Here is a 21,920-nt window from a genome sequence, read left to right on the forward strand (position 1 = left end):
CTTGTGCCTTGCACGCATGGAGTAGAGGACAGCTTTGCCTTGACTTTGTTTCAACATTCACAGAGATTATTTTACCTCCTCCGGTTCAGTTTATTTCGTTTCCTTGAGGAAGTTCTTATTTTTATTTTGTTTTCATTTGCAGTGGATCATGATTTTATATCACACACTGGGTTAAGGCAAGACAGTTGAGGATTATGGAGGATGGCCTTTCAGAACAGTGCAGTTTTCATCAGTTGGGCCGGCGCTAATCCGCATTCATCCAGATGGAATCACTTAAACGACCCTCTCCTCATACAGCTCTGCCTCTGTGGGGGTCTCCCCCCCCTCAGACCTTACCATCCCTGAAGATCAGTCTCTGTGTCTCCCTTAAGTCCCTCCTCTGTAGCCTCCTTCCTAAAGCCCCTGGTCTTTAAGTTTCTCTCCCTGTGGCCACTCCAATCTGAGCCCCTCTCCCTGTAGTCCATGACTCCATTTACCCCTTCCTGTGTAGACACCTCCTTCTCTGCCACCTCACTATAACCCTTTCCCTTTGTGTTCCCTAAAGCACTACCACTTTGTCTGTCTGCACTCATTATAGCCCTTTACACTCTGTTCCCCCACAGCTCTCCTCTTTCATATAGTCCCCTCTGGGCCCTCTAAAGCAGCTATGACCTTTGTGGCCTCTCCCTCTGCCCCACCAAATGGCTCCTCCCTCTGTGCCCCATTACACGGTCTCTGTAGCCTATTTCCTCATTGTACCCCTCAGTGCCTCTATATTTCCCCTCTGTGCTCTCTATGTTCCCTCTTTATCCATCATATCCTTCCATGTATCCATATCCCCCCCAGTGTATCTATATCCCCTTATGAATCCCTATATCCCCCTTAATCTCCATTATATCCCCCTCTGTACCTCTAAATACCATCCAGACCCCTATATCCCTGTGTCTCAATATATCTCCCTCTGTATCCATTATATTCCTCTCTGTACCCCTATACGCTCTCTGTATTCTTTATATTCCTCTGTGCCAATATCCACCCCCACTGCTGTAACCATTATATCCCGCTGTATCCATAACTGCCTCTGTATCCAGATTGGAAATGTGTTGCTGGAAAAGCGCATCCTGGAAAAGCAGGTCAGGCAGCATCCAGGGAACAGGAGAATCGACGTTTCGGGCATAAGCCCTTCTTCAGGATCTGCAGACCTCACTTTCTCCTCTGTATCCAAATTCCCTTTCTTATCCATTATATTCCTTTGTTTCCATATCCTCCTCTATATCCATCATATTCCTCCGTATCCATATCCCCTTCTATATCCAATATATCCCTTTCTGTATCTATAAACACCTCCATATCCATTATATCCCACAGTATTCACATCCAAGTCTGTACCCCTATGACCCCCCTCTATCTCCATTACATTCCTCTCTGTACCCTTAGATCCTTCCCTCTGTATCCATTCTACCCCTGTCCCCATATCCATATACAACATCTCCCTCTGTTCCCCGGAAGTGCGTTGCGCGACTTCAGGCAGCTCCTTCCGCTCGATGCTGATTGGCCGCCGCTGGCCATCGGATCGGGGATCAGTTTGTTTACATCGAAGCCGGAGCCGGAGCTGGAGCTGGACGGAACTTTCCAGAACCATGAGCGAACGGCACAGTAACGAGGAGGAGATCCTGCAGGGTAAGTGATCCCGGGGTCCCGCACCGAGCGGCTTGGTGCAGATAGACCCGGGGGGTGGGGAAGAGGCCCCGAACCCTGACCCCCAGCCCCGGGGAGAGAGGCCGTGAGCCCCGAGCGCAGCCCCGGACTCTGGGTCAGTCTCTCCATTCGACAGCGGGGGTGATGGTCAGGGATTATTGCCCGCGGCCTGCCTGGTTAGTCCCTGGGCTGAGTCTCCGTGAACTCCTTCTGTAACTAAAGCAGCTTCAGTGATGAAGGTAGTGCCGCAGGATATAAACCAAATCCTCACGGCACATCCGCGGATGCCTTTCCCCCTCATTCACATGGACAAAGCGGGTTGTAAACATACCAGCTACTGACTGTATTTACAGCCTGTCATGGAGTCCCTTCATGGAGCATATCCTGTCTGAAGCTTTACTGCGGAACTCTCCTCTCATAAATAAATTTTAGTTAGTTGCTCACTGATGAAGCACGCAATGTTATGTGCTGCCTGTTTATTCCTTACAGAGCTATTATATATTTTCCCCTTAATTAGGATAACCCTATGGTCAGTTGATGTGACATTTAAAATGGTAGCCTAATTGTAGAAGAAAACAAGAATAGCAAAGACCAAAGCATTCATTTGTTTTCCACTCCAGGTACAATGGTCTAGATTTTCTATCCTCTCCCTGCCCTATTCATTGGGGCACATCACTGCTACATTCAACTTACCAAGGATATGAGCTCCTGATCCCAGGTGATCTTCCTTTGGAGATAGGGTCCCCAGTCTCTGACTTGTGCCAGACTGAGATCAGAATCTTGCTACAAAAGGCTCCAAAAGCTTGCTCACCTTTGACTGATCGCTTGTGCCAGCATGTATACCACTCTCAGATCTCACATGGATTGATGTACACCCAGTCTTATCTTTATTCCCCAGCACCCCACTGATTCTTCAGAATGCATCCTTAGGTGCTTTCCAGCAGAATGTATATGGGCAGATGAATCAGTGGCACATCCCAGATGTACCACCAGTGAAATTATTTTGTACAGCATGCCAGCCTGAATGAACAACACAACACCAAACAGTGTACCCTTTCAGGGTTTCAGTCCACTTAGCAATTTCCTCAGGCCTTACCTGCATCCCTTCTCCAATCTTGCCTCAGCTTCTTGTACAGTAAGAATTAGTCACCAGCTTCCCATGATTACCTAAACATGACTATAAATATCACCTTTTATCTTTACTGTTTGTGTCTGTGACTGCTACCTCTTGATCTTGCCTCTGGCCACAAGCCAGATGGTTATTCTAACTGTGGATGTATCAGTCTTGCTCAGACTTTGCTTCTTGCTTGCACTAAGGTTCTTTTCGGATATCCAAAATATATGCTTATGCGAGTACTGTGAGATTTGTATATCAACGTGGATTTGAAGCAGACATGCAAATTTTATAGATGGCAATATAAACAAACTGGGAAGAATGACATTATTTGTGTGATATTGTTTGATATTGTTGCTTTTGTAATGCTTAAAAAGCTGATTCATGCTAACTATCGTACTACTGGAATTAATTAACCAAGGAATACATTTAGAAAATTACCCTGCCAGTGTAGCGGCTAACATGTCAAGAACACCTTCTTTTGGAGATGTTGTCCTTGTCCCCAAAATTTTCAATCATTAATTTTAATGCACAGATGCAGGTGCATTTTATGAGACTCAACACCAACAGCTCAGTTTCATAATATTGCCTCTGCTGTACAAACACAGCTTATTTTGAGTAGATGTCATGGAAAGGTTTGCATACAGCTTGTCTTTTAAGCACTCTGGAACCAATGTGTCACAAGAAAGTTGCCAGCTGTTTCATGGGTGTATCAATATAAAACTTTGCAAATTGATTTGGAGCTGATCACATAACTATAGTGTGTGATCCTTGGCATAAGATGAAACTGTTATGTTTGTATACAAATGCCACTGAGTTGGCTAGACAGGTAGTTTGAACATTGTGGAGTTATTTCCTATACTGACTGAACTCATCATGAAGGACTGTTGTTTTCAACCTCTTCCTTTGCCTGAGGTGTGGTAATCTTTGGGTTAAAGCACCACCAGTCATTTCTCTCTAATGAAAGAGCAGGTTTGGTAAGACTATGGTGATATAACTTACAAGCGTCTATTAATTTTACATAATACAACTAAATTCCAAAAGCAAATTCTTCTTGCATTTCTGCCATTTTTTTGTTTTTCATTTTGTAGTTTTTCCTTCTAACTATCCCTCTTTATCATCTTATTTAAAGCCTTAGACAAGATTAACAATTGGAGGATTTTTTTTAACCTTGGTCTGCTAAACACAAGCCAGATCAACAACACATGAGTATATTTGTTTTGTATAATTCTGGTTGATTAAAATTTGTTTTGTTTGATATACTTGGCCAACTAAATGTAAAATCACTTTTTCTAAGGGATATGCTCTGTTTTGGTGCACATGTATAGCAGTCAGTACTATTGATGATTGGAGACGCATTTCAGTTTGGATCCACTTGTTTGTGCGACAGTTAGAGGGGAATGTACAGATGAGCCCTCGTATATACAAGCGTGGTTCTTCCCTCTAAAACCTTAATAAAATGGGGGTTGTGTTCCTTGGTTTTAACATTGCACTGCCTACAAAGAGAGGAGTAAATAATTCTCATTTCACATCACTCTGAAGATGTCTTGGCAACTTTCAGTGCCAAAAAGATTTCCTGTCTAGGCTGAATAGGTACATGATCTTACTTGGAAAAAGTTGACATTTGGGATGGAGGATGGTGACAAGTTCACATGACAGAAGATACATCTGTACTGCAGTTTAAATCGTAAATTGGTCATTATCAGAAAAGGCAATTTACTGTGAGTATTGGCAATAAATCAAGTAAAAGTGAGGCAAGCACCTTACTCCTCATCCCCAGAAGCATGACTTGGGACTTCCCACAACTTCCTCAGAAACAAAAGAAATGAGAGAAGCATGGTCACACCAGTATGTGTTACTCACAATATGAAGTTTTGTAACCAGAACTGAAAATTTAGAAAGTTGGCACCAATTATTTTTACAGAGATAAAACTAAATTATCATTGGCTCTTTGCTGATTGATTGATTGTCTCGTTTGATTAGTTTAGAACATCTGTTCTTTGGTAGCTCAGTTTCCATGGAAACTTCTTGATGTTATGATTTTTTTTAAAATGTGCACCTGAAAAGTAAACAACTGTTCAAGTGACGTATTCAATGTAATATGCTGGGTCACCATAAGGAACAAAAATAGTCTTTGTAGTAACTGTGCGAAAGGGTCAATTCCTTCCAGTGCAGGGAAGAACACATTATACGTAACTTGTATAGACTATTAATCACTGAGATCAACATGTTTGAGCATGTTAAATGAAAATATTTCAACCTGTAATGTAGAAAATATGGTAGGCTATAAAAAGGTGTGCACTTGTGCAAAGCAGTGTGGCAGTTGCTTTATTTTCAGTGAGGGACTTGTGTACATAAAAGGTAATGATTACCCTGTAGAGCAGTCTGAAAGGTCTGGATGAGAAACATCCAGGAAGTACATTACAGCCTCTTTTGCAGGAGCTACTTTTTATATTTTAAACATTTAATAATTGCACAAATGTGTCCTAACCTATGCCCTGAGAGTTCCTTAATCCAGATCAGCTCCAGAGATATAGGTGATAAAATTAGTGTTTATGTTATTGCTTTAGGCACCAGCTGTTAAACTGGGTCTGGCTTTACTTTGCCGCTATCTAGGTTTGAAATGCTAAACTTAGATGTACCAGAAGGGTTTTCTTCAATGAAAGTTGGTGACAAAATCTTATTACTGGCCCTGTAAATGAAAGGGGACTAAATTCGACTGCAGAGCACCCATGTTTAGGCACAACATTGCTGCTCATATATGTGTGTGTGTGTGTGGGGGGGGTGTGTGCGCAGGCAGAGAGGGGTTGGGTTCGGAGTTTTGTGAAACAAGAGATTCAGCTGAGCGCAGGCGGGGAAAGAGTTACATTCTGAGCTTATGAAACAAGAGGTTTTGAAAAGCTGCAGAAGTAACCAGGTTGTTGTCATGGGTGACTTTAACTTCCCTAATATTGATTAGAATCTGCTTAGTTCAAATAGTTTAGATGGAGCAGTTTTGTTAGGTGTGTCCAGGAAGGGTTCGTGACACAATATGTAGGTAGGCGGACTATTTAAGGGAAAGTATTTAATTGGGGGGAGGGGAAATTACAATGCTATTAGGTTGGAACTGGGGTGCCTAAATTGGGAACAGATGTTCTCAGGGAAATGCATGACAGAAATTAGGAGGTTGTTTAGAAAGCTGATAGTGCTTGAGAGGTGGGACCTGTACAAGGAGGGGCACTAATATCCTATGTGGGAAGTTTGCTAGAGTGCTTTGAGAGGGTTTAAACTAGATCACTGAGGCAAGGAAGAGATGGTAGTTTGAAAGAACCTTGGGTAACAAGGGATGTGGAACATCTAGTCAAGAGGAAGAAGGAAGCTTACTTAAGGTTGAGGGAACAAAGACTAGACAGGGCTTTAGAGAGTTACAAGGTAGCTAGGAATGAACTGAACAATGGACCTAGGAGAGCTAGAAGGGGGTATGAAAAAGTTTTAGCGGGTTGGATTAAGGAAACCCTCTAAGGCATTCCACACTTATGAGAGGAACAAGAGGATGGTCAGAGTGAGGGTAGGGGTGATCAGGAATATTGAAAGAAACTTGCATGTGGAGTTGGAGGAGGTAGGGGAGATCCTTAATGAATACTTTGCTTCAGTATTTACTACTGAGAGGGACCTTTAAGTTTCTGAGGACAGCGTGAAACTGACTGATATGCTAGAACAGCTTGATGTTAGGAAGGGGTATGTGATGAAAATTTTAATAAAACATAAGTATAGATAAGTCCCCGGACCAGACGGGATAAACCCTTACAGTAAGCAAGGGAAAAGATTTCTGCACCTTTGGCGATGATCTTTGCGTCCTCATAGTCTACTGGAGTAGTGCCAGATGATTTGAGAGTGGTAAATCTTATTCCCTGTTCAAGAAAAGGAATAGGGATAACCTTAGGAATTACAGACCAGTCAGTCTTGTGGTGAGCAAAGTGTTGGAGAGGATCCTGAGAGACAGGATTTATGATTACTTTGAAAATCTTAGTTTGATTAGAAATAGTCAGCATAGCTTTGTGAGGGGCAGGTCATTCCTCACAAATCATATCGAATTATTTGAGGATATAACAAAACACGTTGATGAAAGTAGAGTAGTGGATGTGGTGTACATGGATGTTACCAAGGCGTTTGATAAGGTTCCCCATGGTAAGCTCATTTTGAAAGTAAGACGGCTCGGAATATAAAGAAATCTGGCTGTCGGAATATAAGGAAATCTGGCTGTCTGAATACAGAATTGGCTGGCCCAGAGAAGACCGAGGGTGGTAATAGATGGAAAGTATTCAGCCTGGAGCTCGGCGACCAGTGATGTTCTGCAGTGATCGATTTTGGGACCTCTGCTCTTTGTGATTTTTATAAATGACTTGGATGAGGAAGTGGAACGGTGGATTAGTAAGTTTGTCAATGACACGATGGTTGGTGGAGTTGTGGATAGTGTGGAGGGTTGTTGTAGTTTGCAACGGGACATTGTCAGGATGCAGAGCTGGGCTGATAAGTGGCAGATAAAGTTCAACCTGGAAAAGTATGAAGTCATTCACTTTGGAAGGTTGCTTTTCAATGCAGAATACAGGGTTAAATGCAGGATTCTTGGTAGTGAGGAGGAACAGAGGGATCTTGGAAACCATTTTCATAGATCCCTCAAAGTTGCCACCCAAGTTGATAGAGTTGTTAAGAAAGTGTATGGCGTGTTGGCTTTCATTAGCAGGGATTGATTTTGAGAGCCGTGAGTTTATGCTGCAGTTGTATAGAGAGTCCTGTTTAGACCACACTTGGAATATTGTATTCAGTTATGGTCACCTCATTATAGGAAAGATGTGGAAGCTTTAGAGAGCATGCAGAGGAGATTTACCAGGATGCTGCCTGGACTGGAGGGCATGACTCACGAAGGAAGGTTGAGAGATCTAAGGCTTTTCTTATTGGAGCGAAGAAGGATGACCGGTGACTTGATAGAGGTGTACAAGATGTTGAGAGGTATAGATAGTGGTAGCCTTTTTCCCATGGTGGAAATAATTTTAAGGTAGTTGGAGGAAGGTTTAGGGGAGACGTCAGGGGTAGGTTCTTTATACAGAGTGCTGGGTGCGTGGAATGAACTGCTGGCAGTCGTAGTAGAGTCAGATACATTAGGGACATTTAAGTGACTCTTGGATAGACACAAAGAAGACAATGAAAGGTATGTAGGTTAGTCTGATCTTAGAGTAGCATAAAAGGCCGGCACAACATCGAGGGTGCTATGATCTATGTACTCCACCTTACTCTAAGACCTCTAATACATTGTCCAAGAATTTTGATGTGTTCTGTCTTTTGTCCAGCTGTTCAAAGTATTGCAGCCTATATTCACTTTTTCTAAAACTCCCACCATTTTTTCCAGACTTTAGGTGGTGCTAGTCACTTGAAAGTTAGATCCCTGGTGATGGTGTAACCAATGACTAGCAATAGCTTCATGCAACAATAATTTAAAACTATAAACTGCACTGATTTGTTACACTGTCTGCAATGCTGTAAATGGTCTTACTGCAATTTGTGTGCCTACTTCCAGAGAGGTTAGTGAATGTTGCCGTCTCTACCACGTTAAGTTTAAAAATATTTATTTCAACTGAATTGCATCCAAATATGCAGTAAGTTATTGTCTTGTGCTTTTATTTAAGCATTAAAACAAATGTTTGTTTAATAGTTATACAAGTACAAATAAAGACACTTTTTATAGCTCAAATGGTTAACAAATAAACCTTGAAAATCACCTTGTTCTATTTCTAACAAACACCCTCATCTCCAAGCTAAATTACCCTGATCTTATGAAATTCCTGTCTTATTAACATATTGATTACACTTTTTCCATTCTTTCACACATAAGAATCAGTGAAATATTGCTTGCAGATCAATAGAAAGTGGTATGATTTATTGGTTACATTTCATAATTTGTAAAGTCTATCTGCCTAACTCTGTAAGTACCTACAGGCACTGCTGTGATTTGAGTTGTTCAGGTTTGCCTACCACAATTTACTTCATTTGATGTCTCCAAAAACATTTGCTGTTTCCCAGTTCCAAGATTATTTTTAATTCTGTTGTTCTGTTATTATCTATTTTGTTCTTGACCTTAGTCTTATTTAATTTTTGATCATAATAGCATTTATTTTATTCCTTGCCTCAGTTATTTAGTTCTCTGATAGTGTTTTTGGTCATTTCTGCTCACAGTACTATATTGTTAATATCATCCCGCGTGCCTGATTTCATTTGTTTTTTGTTTGTTTATTTTTTAATCAGCTTCAATATTATTTACTTCATAGATTCACTGGTATGTCTACTTGCCCACCCACCAGTTCTGTGGCTTTGCTTCATTAATTGTTCTAAACCATTATATTCTGCCATTCTCTTTAGATGGACTTTGTTCATCTCATACAGGTATTAAAGTTCATTTATAAACACTATAAGTGTTCACAGATGCACACTTCACACATCTTAACCTTTCCTCTAAATCTCTCTAAACATGTTTCTGTAGGACATAGGGACATAGCATTTTCCCTTAATGGGCTCTTTGCCCATTAAGCCTCGAACCTATACACACACACAATGTGTTTTCGGTTCTTGCCCATCAATTTTTCAGACATCATTCATTCCTAGGTATAAATTTCTGTTTCAGGTGGATTAAAATAAAGACATTGATTTGAATCATACAAAAATCTATACAACAAAAACTGGATAAACAATAATTTGCAATGAACTTCGACAGATAGTTAGTATCCATTTTTCAAATTTCAGACTTTGACTTGAAGGTATTAGAAAGTATGTCAAACAAAATAGAAAGGTAATTATTTTGTGCTTTTTTTCATTTCAACCCGGTGTTGACATTTAAAAGCACGTGCTGGAGGTGGTGTTAGGCAAAACTTTCATGTACTTCTGCCCATTATAGGTGTTTCAATAGCTTTTCCCACATTTTCTTCCATGTTTTATATCATGCAGTTAAAGTTTAAATAGTTTATTATGCTGCTCTCTTTTCTTGACCTGCATGCAAACATTTGTTTTGTCAACAATATGTTTTAATTAATATTACCACTAAAATGGCTGTGTAAGCACTAATACATTTGAATTGAATCTAAATTTCACTATAGTAAGGCATACAAGCACATGACAGTTTTTGTCTGTGGAAAGAGATTAGTCTTCAAATATACAGAACAGACTTGCTTTTCTCTAGATTCTAGGCATTGTGGATTATCTGGCATAGAAAATAAATAGGAAGATACTTGAAGCAGGCTTGGCAAGTTGCTGGTGCACCTTGCATGTTGTACACATTGCTGTCACTGTGTGTTGGTGGTGGAGGGTGTGAATGGTTAAGGTGATGAGTGGGATACTAATCAAATGAGCTGCTTTATTCTGGATAATTTGAGGTCCTTAAGTATTGTTAACAGCACAATCATCGAAGCAGATGGAGAGTTTTCCGTCACATTCTTGACTTGTGCCTTGTAAATGGGAGAAGAGTAGCAAAGTCTAAATACTATTGTTGCTGGAAATCTGAAATGAAACCAAAAGCATGCTGAAAACTCTCATCAGGGGTCTTGCAGCATCTTTTGAGAGGTTGCATAGAATAGAACCATAGAATCCCTCCAATGTAGGCAGAGGCCATTCAGTCCATCGAGTCCACACTGACCTTCTGAAGAACATCCCACCAAAACCGACCTTATAACCCTGATTTTTGTCATGGTTAATCCACCTATCTGCACATCCCTGGACTCTATGGGCAATTTAACACTGCCATTCCACCTAATTTTTGCATTGTGGGAGGAAACCAGAACCCCTGGAGGAAACCCACATAGACATTGGGACAATGCGCAAACTCACACTGAAACAATCGAACCCAGGTGCTGTGAGGCAGCAGCGCTAACCACTGAGCTGCCATGCTTACATATCACATTTCAACATTAAACTTTCATCAGAATTTGAAGATTCTGCATATAATCAACTTAATAAGCAAACAGTCAGAGAGAATTGAGTAGAGTGGTAAGAATAAATGATTGGTCACAAAAGTTTACATATTTGGTGAGATTTTTCAGTGTTATCATAACCATTAAATGTCGTCATTTAATTTTGATAGAATATGTTCACCTGATATCAAATAAATTTTATGGTCGAGAAAATAGTTGTGATATGAAATTATACTGGATGCATAAAATGTCATTGCTAATCAGAGGAGAATGGCTGGTAAGTTATACGTAATCAGCTATTCTGAAGAAGCCTGTGACTGAAAGCATTGTGGCATATTTTGACCTTCGGTTGTTTAGATGCATAAAACAGTCGCTAGCTGTCCTTTCCAGCGAAGTGTATTAGGCTTGCAGTGGAATTCTGAAGAGGAACAAGTGTGGCATCACTTCTCTTTATTTCAACACTTCATTTATAAATATCATCAAAGTAATAGTTGCATCAGCTGGCTATTCTGAGATTGGGTGGTTTGATTTAAGTAAACACTAAACTCTCACTCTAACGTGACTATCACATGGATTTGACAGGGTGTATGCATACCAGGAAACATAATGTACTTTTAAAAGAAAAACAGGAGGGGCTATGTGTCAGCTGGTGAAGTGTGCTCTTCCATAAATTTATGTCAGAAATTCTGAGTGCAGTATTTTGTTGCTAAGTTTTTCTTTTGTTTTTGGTTAGTGAAGAATGGTGTTTGAAGTAGCTTCTTACTGGTATTAAATATAAAGTCATCTTAGTCTTACCAGACCATTGGGGTGATCTCCCATTAGAGAGAGACGACTAGTGATTTAACTGATGATTACCATGCCTCAGTTAAGAGGCTGAGGAGATTTCTTCATGGTAACCTTAGCCAATTTGCCCAGTATGTAGGGTGTTTTAATAATATATGGGAAAATTGGAAGTAAGTGCTATATGCAGGTAAGTGGGTTTTTATCTCCACATTTCATTATCATGACTTCTGGCTTTCCTGACCAATTATTAGCATCGACAGTGATGTGAGTCTGTATGACTTTAATCTCCGCTCCAGGGACAAAGTAAGTATGAGTTGCAGGCGAAAGTATCGTTGTATCTGACGCTGAAGTTTCTGCACACCTCCAAAAAGATCTTTTTGTGGTTGTATGCAGCTACATTATTGTCAGAGAGGAAGCCTTTACAGTTGACAAATATTCCTAGTTGTTTGGTTGCTATGAATGTGCAGTCAGTGGTGCCTTTCACCTTTGGGAAGCCAGCCAGAGCCACAGACCTATGGCCTTTGACATAATTGGCAAATTTGGCATTATTTTGAGTCCTTACAAACAAGATATCAGTCACATTTATGTATTTGAGTGGCTGACTGAGAGATCCTGGACATGTATGAAAACTCTGCAAAGATATGGTGACAAAAGAATTGAGATGCTGATGATATTGACTAATCATTGATAGCACATTGGCGTAAATTTTCAGTGGTGAAAACTTTGTGGATCTAGATTCAGGTGTTCTGCCCTCATTCTGATATATCAATTTTTGCAGTGAGAGGAAATGTGGTGGGGTATGATTCATACGTAAGGGAAGTCCAAACACAGAAGGGGGCCATGTGAAGCCCAGTGCAGAGGTCATATAGACACTATTTTTGCTAAACCATAGAGACTGTAAGGTGATGTGGGGTGGCATGAGTTGGGAATGGATGGGAGTGATGTAATGTGAATGTTAGACTGTCTAAAATTCAAGAAAAATCCTGGACGAGTTCTCAGATAACCAACATGCATCTTTTAAAAAGCCTGTCTCAACAATCAGTATTGGTAATGGCTGGTTTCAATTTGCATCCAGAGGTGACCAGTCCAAATTCATCTCAAACCTACAACCTTGGAGCAGAAATTCTTTCTAATGGGGCACTTTCTTCCAAGATAAGTATGGCAAGATGGAAAATTTCTCAATTCATACAATCCTTTTGGGGAGGAAATTCAACCTATAGTTATTAGGTTTATCAAGCTTCTTCAGAGAAGCTCATGTCTGTGGTCAATATGCTGCTATGCTGTTGCTGGTTATTTTGGCACTTATTCTAAGGCAGCAACAATTGTGATCGTCCTGAAAGAACAATCTCTGAAGGTGTATAAAGATAACTTGGCAAAAAATATTTTGATGAAACCCCTTCTCCTGTCCTCACTTTCTCCTAGCTCTGAATGTTTTGCATCTTTCTGAGATTGATTTAATCCCCAGAGTTGATGTTTTGTACAGTAGTCTCCCTGTATCCGTGGGGGATATGTTCCAGGACCTATCGCGGAAGTCTGAAACCTCGGATAGGAACAAACCCATTTGTTTAAATGGGAAACATACCATCCCAGCAGCATCTTGGTCCCTGGTTCTGGAACGTTCCCTATAATATGTTCCGGCCACGGGAAACTGCAGGTAACTGAAACCATGGAAAACGATTCCGCGAATACGGAATGCTGTTTCTTCCACAGATGAGTTTCAGGAATCCAAAGGGAAATGTTAACCTGAGTTAAACTCAAAGATGTGTTGAACGATCACTATAATGAGGTTTTATGTGTTAGAAAAACACCTCCATCATGGGATCTTAAAGAGCAGGAATTCTTAGTGTGGACTCCCCCCAAAAAAAGGTTGCAATGTCTTTTGCATAGCATGTTGTTGTGTACTCTCTCTCTGTCTTTGTCTCTTCCCCTGCCAACCCCCAACCAAAAACATTTATCTGAAAGCTGCTGGATGTACATGGGCAGCATGTTGGCCATTGAATTTAATTATAGCTTGGGCAGCATTGTTTTCTGTAAACAGTGCAGTAACCATACAGGCAGTATCCAGGTTGCTACACTTGTGTTTTTACACCAGCCAACCAAAGTCAAATTAAAGAGACCACGCATTTAACAAATAAAGTTTTAGTGAAGGTCTGGAGCTTGGGTTGAAGTTGTTGATCAGTTCACTGAGCTGGTTGATTTTCTTGCAAATGTTTTGTCTCCCTCACAATGACAGCACTTCATCCAGAGGCTACACAGCACTGAAGATGTCACCTAGAAGGGAGATGAAATCTTTGCATGAAAATCAACCAGCTCAGCAAACGAACCAACAACTTCAACTTAACAAATAACTTGTACAAAAAAAAAGTTGAGGGGATGTTGCACCATAATTAAAATATTTCAGGTGAGAGGGAAATAGAGTCAGAGTACGTTTATGCAGGAAATACACTCCTACCTTAATTCCTCTACGTGATGTTTTATATAATAAATTCCCCAAAGATCATTTGGTTAAGCTTTCCAGCTTTTTATTTGAAAGTTTTAAAATCCTTTTTGCCACCCCTGAATGCTAGTATGCACTTAATATGACTCCTGTCATTTAAAACACTTAATAGTATGCCTACCCATACGTGGTTGGGTGTGGCTGGAGAGCTGGTTTGCAATGCAAGTGACATTAACAGCATAGATTCAGTTTCCACACTGGCTAAGGTTACATGAAGGACCCTCCATTCCAACCACCTTCTGTCATCTCTCTAATGAGAGAGCAGCCACATAGAATGATGGCAAATTTATCTTTTACCCTTTCATCTTGCATTGTTGGATGTTTTACATATATTCTGTTTCTGATGGAAAATGTTTCGAAGTGGTAGAATCAATTGAATCTTCCTGTAGTTCTATTTGAATTGTTCTGCAACATGAGTAAAACTTAGCCCAGTGCAAGTGTTATAGTTCATCTTTTTTATAAATTGTCAATTTTCCAAGAATTATCTCTGTACAGCACTAGGTGGCATACTTGTTATATTGAAGGTAATTCCATTACTGAAAACAACCTTCAGGCTTTCCACAACTTTGAAATGTTTTACTCAAATTGAATATGATGCTATCAAGTTCAAAAGTACCAGAGATGTACTTATTAAGAGTTATTAGTCTCTGCTATTTTGCATAAATACGCAGCATGTTTGATTGGCTGTTTGCATGTTCACATTCTGATGTGGACATTTTCAGAAATTTACACTAACACACTTTGTGCTAGATGGTCATGAACACATGAACAATCCTTTGAAATGCAGTGAAAGATGTTTTGTTACATTCTGGAGGATGTTAAAGTTTCCCTTTCACAAACTAAAGAAAGTGCTAGCTTAGATACTAGTCAAATTCGTTCTTTCCAGATAAGTTTGCCTCCACACCCCCATTGCTCCGTTGTTAAGCCTTGGCTCACAGCATCAGTGTGTGAGAAGTTTTACTGAGTTTGGCTCATGTTCTTTTCCATAGTTTTTTTGGTGAATCGAGAGGAAAAAGAATAATTGATCAATCTAATGGAAAGTTGATGGGATAAGATTGATTTCAGCAGTTCAAATCGAGTGGGTAATTTCATTTGGATGGATATAATGGCCCTGTGAGATTTTACAGATATAATAAATATGGGAATAGCAACAGAGTGAGGAGAAGTGGAATGCTCTAGTGATGAATAATTGACCAAGTCCCCTGGAATGGTTTCTTTAAAGGCATTTGACCAATTTTAGTTGAGCAGGGCAAGGACAGCATTGACCCTCCCATCCCTGATTGCACAGTTCCCAAGTAACATCAAAGCAAATAAGATCCAAAAGGTACCAAAAGCAGGAGCTGTACTGGCTGCAAAAGCGGGAATCCCTAACACACAAATAGACAATCCATATCAAAGTAAGTTCTGTCTTTGGACAGTATGCCATCTGAAAGATGCTAAGTAGCTTTTTAAAAAGAAACAGTAACCCAAGAACCTGTTTGGAGGTGCACTGCTATGTTATTTATAATAAGATAGCTATTTAGTTCTGTTTATGATTGTAGGACCTTAGAGCACAAAATAATATAATTTTCTTTTCCAAATCTCTTGCCCCGTCCTAAGGACATTAACTGTTATTGAGTATTTTTCTGCACACAAGGGTGTTTAACGACAGGTAACCCAAATTGTATAAATTAATTACATTATCCCTTGCAAACAGCTGAGAAATATGATGTGAACAAACTTCCAGAAATGCATCTGGTTCACAACCCAGTATCCAACTGTGAAACATTTCAACAATCAAACTTAATTATCTGTCCAGTTAATGCCCTCACATCGCGATCTGGATGTTTAACTCTCAAGGTTCAAAGTTACACGTGAGCAATGAAACAAGTTGGCAATGGTATCTTGCATCAATGCATATTAATTCTCCAGCAACATTGCTCAACAGCATTGGATTGTTGGGTTTTCTCTTTTTTTTAATGTCTTGTTCTATCAGAGTACATAATAATAGTAAACATGCCCAAATTCAAGCTCTAGATAGATACACTTAGCACAAATTATCTAATTAGTGCGGATCATAGTTCTGATGACCTGAAATATTAACTGTATTTCTGTCCATAGCTGCCTGATCTACTGACATTTTACAACATTATGGTGCTTGTTTGTGCTGAGTTCAGTGAACTGGTATAGAACTGAAAAGTTTTTAGACGCTATCAAAAATAAAAAAACTACACCTGATTCCAGTCAAGTTTCTTAACTGTCTGCAAGACACAATGGCATTAAATTACAGTGCAGTGTTACCTTGGCTTAGTATCAACAGTACTGTCATCCTTGTTTGCAGATAGTAGATTGCTCTGACTTTAGAAAACAACTTTGTTTAACTTGTTTCTTCAGTAAGCATAAATCTACTTGCATGAATCATCTTAAACTGTTGCAAATGGTAGATGTCAATGTTGCACACCTGTTCTCTAACTGATCTCATTCTTTAACCTCTACTAACTTATCTTCTTTACTTTAACCTACAGTTGGGGTTCTGTACCCCCTTGATTAGTGGTGAACATGTGCAGCAAATAGCCTTGCTCGTATGCAATACTCAGTGAAACTGAAAAATACTATTCTTTAAGATCAGAAGTTAATCTGTGTGCCAGAGCAGGAGAGGATGATTTGAGACTGTCAAAGTTTTGTGGAAACGTAATTCTCCCATACTTTAAGATGTATTCATCTGATTGTGTTGTTTCTTCATTTCCAGATTTGGTCATTCATAGTTTGAATGCCTGTTTATTATTCTGGCAGCAAAGATATAGAAAATCTTGGTACAATTCTCATTACCATCAAATCAAATGTTTAAAAATGTGGACCTGAGGATGTGTTTGAACAATTCATTAGGTAATGCTTATTAAAATGCAAAATCTTTGTTATTTGATACATTTAGACATGTAGGCAGAGAAAAACGTAACTGATTATTTAACTGGGTCCTTGATAGTATATTGGATTCCAGTGGAAAGTTGTCAGGTATTTGGTTTACTATGTGAAGCTTTTATGTTTGCACAGAAAAGTAGCATTTTATTCAGTCAATTTTGAACCACTGTATTGTTGTAAATTATCTGAATTATAGGTAAATTATAATACAGAGGTCATGACGGGGTTTGAGTGTGTTATGTTTATCCAGAGGTCAATTGAGATCATTGTAATACCGAGATTGTACTACCTCCTCTCTGTACTTTAGATAGGGATCCACTTTTGAAAACCAATTTCATATAAATATATCAAAATTGTTTGAATAATATTGCATTAATTTATAACAATAGTTTCATGAAAGAATTTCAAGGTTTGAGGACAGCTGGAAAGAAACTCTAAGGTGGATTGGAGGCATTTGGGTTATATGTCTCCTGATTTGATTTATTGTTATCACATGTTCTGAGATGCAGTGAAAAGTATTGTTTTGCATGCTATCCAGACAAATATAACTTGCATAAGTACACCAAGGTAATAGACCAGAGCGCAGAATATAGTGTTCCATCTACAGAGAAGGTGCAGGGAAAGATCACCTCAAAAATATGAGAGGTCTGATCATAAGTCTGATCGCAGCAGGGGCAAAAGCTGTTCTTGAATCTGGTACAGTGTTTTGAAACTTTTGTATCTTCTGCTTGATGAACAAGGGTGGAAGAGCATGTAACTGCCATGGGAGGGCTTTTGATTATGTTGGTTGCTTTCCCGAGCCATCAGAAAGTATAGGCGGAGTCAGTAGAAGGAAATCTGGTTTTCATGATGTGTGCACAGCCCAGTCCAATTGTCTGTAATTTCCTGTGGTCTTAGGCAGAGCAGTTGCCTTATCAAACTGATATGTATCTGGATAAGATACTTCCTCTGGTGCATCAAAAGAAAAAATGGTAAGATTTGCTTTTAAGGTTGCTGTGAAATTAACCAGGAAGAGTGGATGCTTTTTCAGCACACTTTTGTTATAGAAGTCTGGAATTATGGTTTATTGCATAAATTATTCCCATTAAGCTGAGTAAAACTGTTAGCTGTTGAGAGCAAATATAGTTTCTGCTTTGTGCTTATGTGGTACTTAGAGTTGGGTAAGGTAAATGGCATTGATCCCAAATTGCTATTGGAAGAGAATTAGAGAGTTTTAAGTGAAATATAAAATCTTTTGTTGGCTTTGGACTATCACTTACAGAATGGCAGCATGGCATTGCAAACTTTTGGCAATATCCCAGTCTGGAACTGCAATTAGAGTCAGAGTCATTAGTCATAGATATGTACAGCACGGAAACAGACCCTTCGGTCCAACTCGCCTATGCTGGCCAGATGTCCTCAATAAATCTAATCCCATTTGCCAGCATTTGGCCCATATCCCTCTAAACCCTTCCTTTTCATCTACCCATCGAGATGCCTTTTAAATATTGTAATAGTACCAGCCTCCACCACTTTCTCTGGCAACTCATTCCATAATGCACCACCCTCTGCATGAAAAAGTTGTCCCTTAGGTCCCTTTTAAATCTTCCCCCTCTCATCTTAAACATATGCCATCTAGTTTTGGACTCACTCACCCCAGGGAAAAGACCTTTGTCTATTCATCATATTCATGTCCTCCATGAATTTATAAGCTTCCATAAGGTCATCCCTCAGCCTCCAGTGCTGCAGAAAAAATAACCCTGGCCTATTCATCCTCTCCTCATAGCTCAAACCCTCCAACCATGGCAACACTTTTGTAAATCTTTGCTTAACCCTTTCAAGTTTCACAATCCTTCCTATATCCGGGAGACCAGAATTGCATGCAGTATTCCAACAGTGGCCTTACCTGTGTCCTGTACAGCAGCAACAAGACCTCCCAACTGCTGTAGTCAATGCACTGACCAATAAAGGCATGCATGCCAAGCACCACCTTCATTATCCTTTCTTTCTGCGACTCCACTTTCAAGAAACTATTTGTTCATGTATTTAGCCTTTCAGTATGTCATCTTGATTTTAAGCTTCCATCTACACTACTGTAAGTGGCATTGCAAGTTTATTGTTATTGCCAAACTTTAAATATGTGGCTTTCTCTCTCATCATTTAAGTAATCAAAAAATATCTCTCACAGTTGAGATCCCAATCCAGAATATTGTGGAGCGCATATATTAATTATATCTTTTGAATTGAGGTGCCTGTTCAATACTCATACTCTGCCTCCTACAGCTCAGACAATTTCCTAACAAAGTAATAATTTGACTTCAGTTTCACAAACATCAACACTAGGTAACTGTCTTATGAGGAACTTCATCAACTACCTTCTGTTTATCCAAATAAAGAACATCTATTAATATTTAAGAGGCCTCTTTAAAAACTTGCATCAGGCACGACCTAACCTTTACAAACCTATGCTGGCTCTCTAAACAGTAGAAAATTCTCACTCTTTCCAGATTGTTTCCATTGTTTACAGAATTACAGAGCTGAATTTTATGCCAAGGCAAGCCTGTTTGCAGGCATTTTATGATCAACAAGTTTTCTGGCTTGATGTGGAACTTTCATTCTGAGAGGAAGCCCCACCTCTGAGATTGGCTGGCAGTGCTGTTATGAGAGCAGGACAACCAGATATGGTGACCATTGCTGGAACTACAGTAGCTCCCCTGAAAAGGATGAGACAGAACAAGGTGAGTCTGGGGTATGGCTGAAGCCAGTTGTGGGCTCTAGGTGGACAGGGCAGAGGTGCATAGGGAAACCTTCAGAGGGTGAGCAGCGCACTCCTTTTCCTCTTCAAACAGTCTTCCCAGCTTTTACTGCCAGCTTGAGCAGTCAATGTTGGCCTTTCCAAGCACAGCAATATTTTCAAAGAATTGCCTGGCACCTCCCCAGTTGTAGAAATAATAGCTGTTGGTACAGTCTGGTGACAGACTTAGTAATGTTGTCATGGTGCTCAATTGTATACCCCTGTCTGCCCTTGCACCCTGAAGGGACCCATAAAATTCAGGCCCTTTTTTTTCTGACTTAAGTTGATCAGCTATTTCTCTGCTCTCTGATTTAAAAAAAAAAAGCAGGACACTTTATGAATAAAAGTTAATCTTTAGATAGTAATTCAATTTGAAGAGTTTCTAAAACTATTCTTTTCTGCACTGATGGTTTGCATAATGAATATAGTGCAAGTCTTTTTTAAACAAAGGAGAGTTCAGTTTTTTATATATATCAATTAAGACAGTTTTATTTCAATATAGTTTAATAAATTCAACTTATTCTCTTTAAGCAAATTTGTAACCAAGGAATAAACTGTAATGCAAAAGTACAAATGAATAATGATTTGCTGCATCATCTTATCTGAGCCTGTTTGTAACCACTGTTTAAGTAAAAGTGAACTGGAGGTCAGAGCGAGTCACCAGCTTATTATCTAAACATGGCGACATCATGAATAAACCTTCAGGCTACAAGAAGATGCCTTTAGAATACTGTAGAAATGTATTTATAGGTCCAAAGTGTCATGCTAACTTAGATTCATAAACATGGGTAAAAAGCTGCATATCCTGTGTGAAATTATGTAATGTTATACAATAATGACAGACAAGACTGAAGCGAAGAAGGAAACATAAGATGAACTGGAGGAATCAGTTGTGTATCTTGTTTTTTGTAACCACTAATTGTTTATTTTTTTTTTTTTTTGAGATCTCCCCTTCCCTCTGCCCAATGTGGAACTGTTAATGGAATCCTGTTAAATCCTGCATCTTATCTGTGTCATCAACCCTAGATATAACAAGACATCTGCACATTGTTGACTTTGTAAAGAGTAAAAATGAAACTTGCCAACAATTGAGTTCATATACCAGAATACTGTGGGATGTCACTTAATCCCAGACTATTTAAACAGGGATTTGACAATAATCTACTTTTAATCCACTCAGGATCTTGGGTAGAGTTGCACTACAATAACAATGGCAGCAATGAAAGCAGTACACAAAATGGAGCACAGGAACAGGTTCCAGCACCCACTTCAATCCTCAATGGGGAAATGGAAAAAATACTTCTAGATGCTCAACATGAATCAGGCCGAACCAGCTCCCGAGGAAGTTCTCACTGTGACAGGTATATGCAATACGTAATTTTGTGACAAACTTAAAGTCATGAATACATTTAGCTTATATTGTTAAATAGTTATGTTTGCAGATTGGATATTCTGTAAGCTGTGCAGAACCAGGATTGGTGCTGAAGTGCACAATATCCAAAACGGGAAAGATGGGATGCTCTGCTTCTAATTAGCCTTTTCACAAAATAATCATCTGTAACTTAAAATATCTTCTCTGTGCAATGTGGCAAGAAATGTACATTGAGAGCTTGAGCCATCATAGGTCTTATATCTAATGTATCTTCATGGGGTATTCCATGGAATGGTACAGCCTTGTATATTTTTAGCAAGACTTCCCTATTTTTAGCAGAAAGTGGGGACTGCAAATGCTGGAGACCAGAGTTGAAAAGTGTGGTGCTGGAAAAGCGCAGCAGGCCAGGCAGCATCAGAGGAGCAGGAGAATCGACGTTTCGGGCATAAGCCTTTCTTCCTATTTTTATACTTCATTCCCTTTGAAATAAATGCCAAAATTTCACTTGCCTTCCCTATTACCGGCTAAACTTGTATACCAATTTTTTAGATTGGTCCACAAGCACTCCCAAACTCCTCTGTGCTGCAATTTATTGCAATCCCCTGCCATTTAAATAATATTTAATTCCTCTATTGTTTCTACCAAAGTGCATAACTTCATATTTTCCCAAACTATATTTTATCTGCCGAGGTTTTCCTTGCTTCCATAAACTACCTGTAAATTCTGCAGACCTTCATCTTGATATTGCTTGCAAGTTTGCCCTCAAAGTTTATCTCCTCCCCATATTACCTTTTTTGATGTTTTCTATTGGTTTTTAAACATTCCCAATCCCCTTTCTTATCAGTAATCTTTATCATGTTGTTTATTTTACA

The 21,920-nt window shown here is 39.4% G+C and overlaps 1 protein-coding gene across 1 annotated transcript; it reads left to right on the top strand.

Moving 5' to 3' along the window:
* Nucleotides 1–1,508: 1,508 nt before the first annotated feature.
* On the top strand, nt 1,509–21,077 carry LOC122547226 (BCL2/adenovirus E1B 19 kDa protein-interacting protein 3-like). Its single transcript, XM_043685865.1, has 2 exons — nt 1,509–1,659; nt 20,857–21,077. The coding sequence occupies exons 1-2, from the start codon at nt 1,524–1,526 to the stop codon at nt 21,060–21,062; spliced, it is 342 nt and encodes a 113-aa protein (XP_043541800.1). The 5' UTR covers nt 1,509–1,523; the 3' UTR covers nt 21,063–21,077.
* The last annotated feature ends 843 nt before the right edge of the window (nt 21,078–21,920 follow it).

The sequence above is a fragment of the Chiloscyllium plagiosum genome, unplaced genomic scaffold (genome assembly GCF_004010195.1).
Source record: "Chiloscyllium plagiosum isolate BGI_BamShark_2017 unplaced genomic scaffold, ASM401019v2 scaf_3002, whole genome shotgun sequence".
NCBI classification, from domain to species: Eukaryota; Metazoa; Chordata; class Chondrichthyes; order Orectolobiformes; family Hemiscylliidae; genus Chiloscyllium; species Chiloscyllium plagiosum.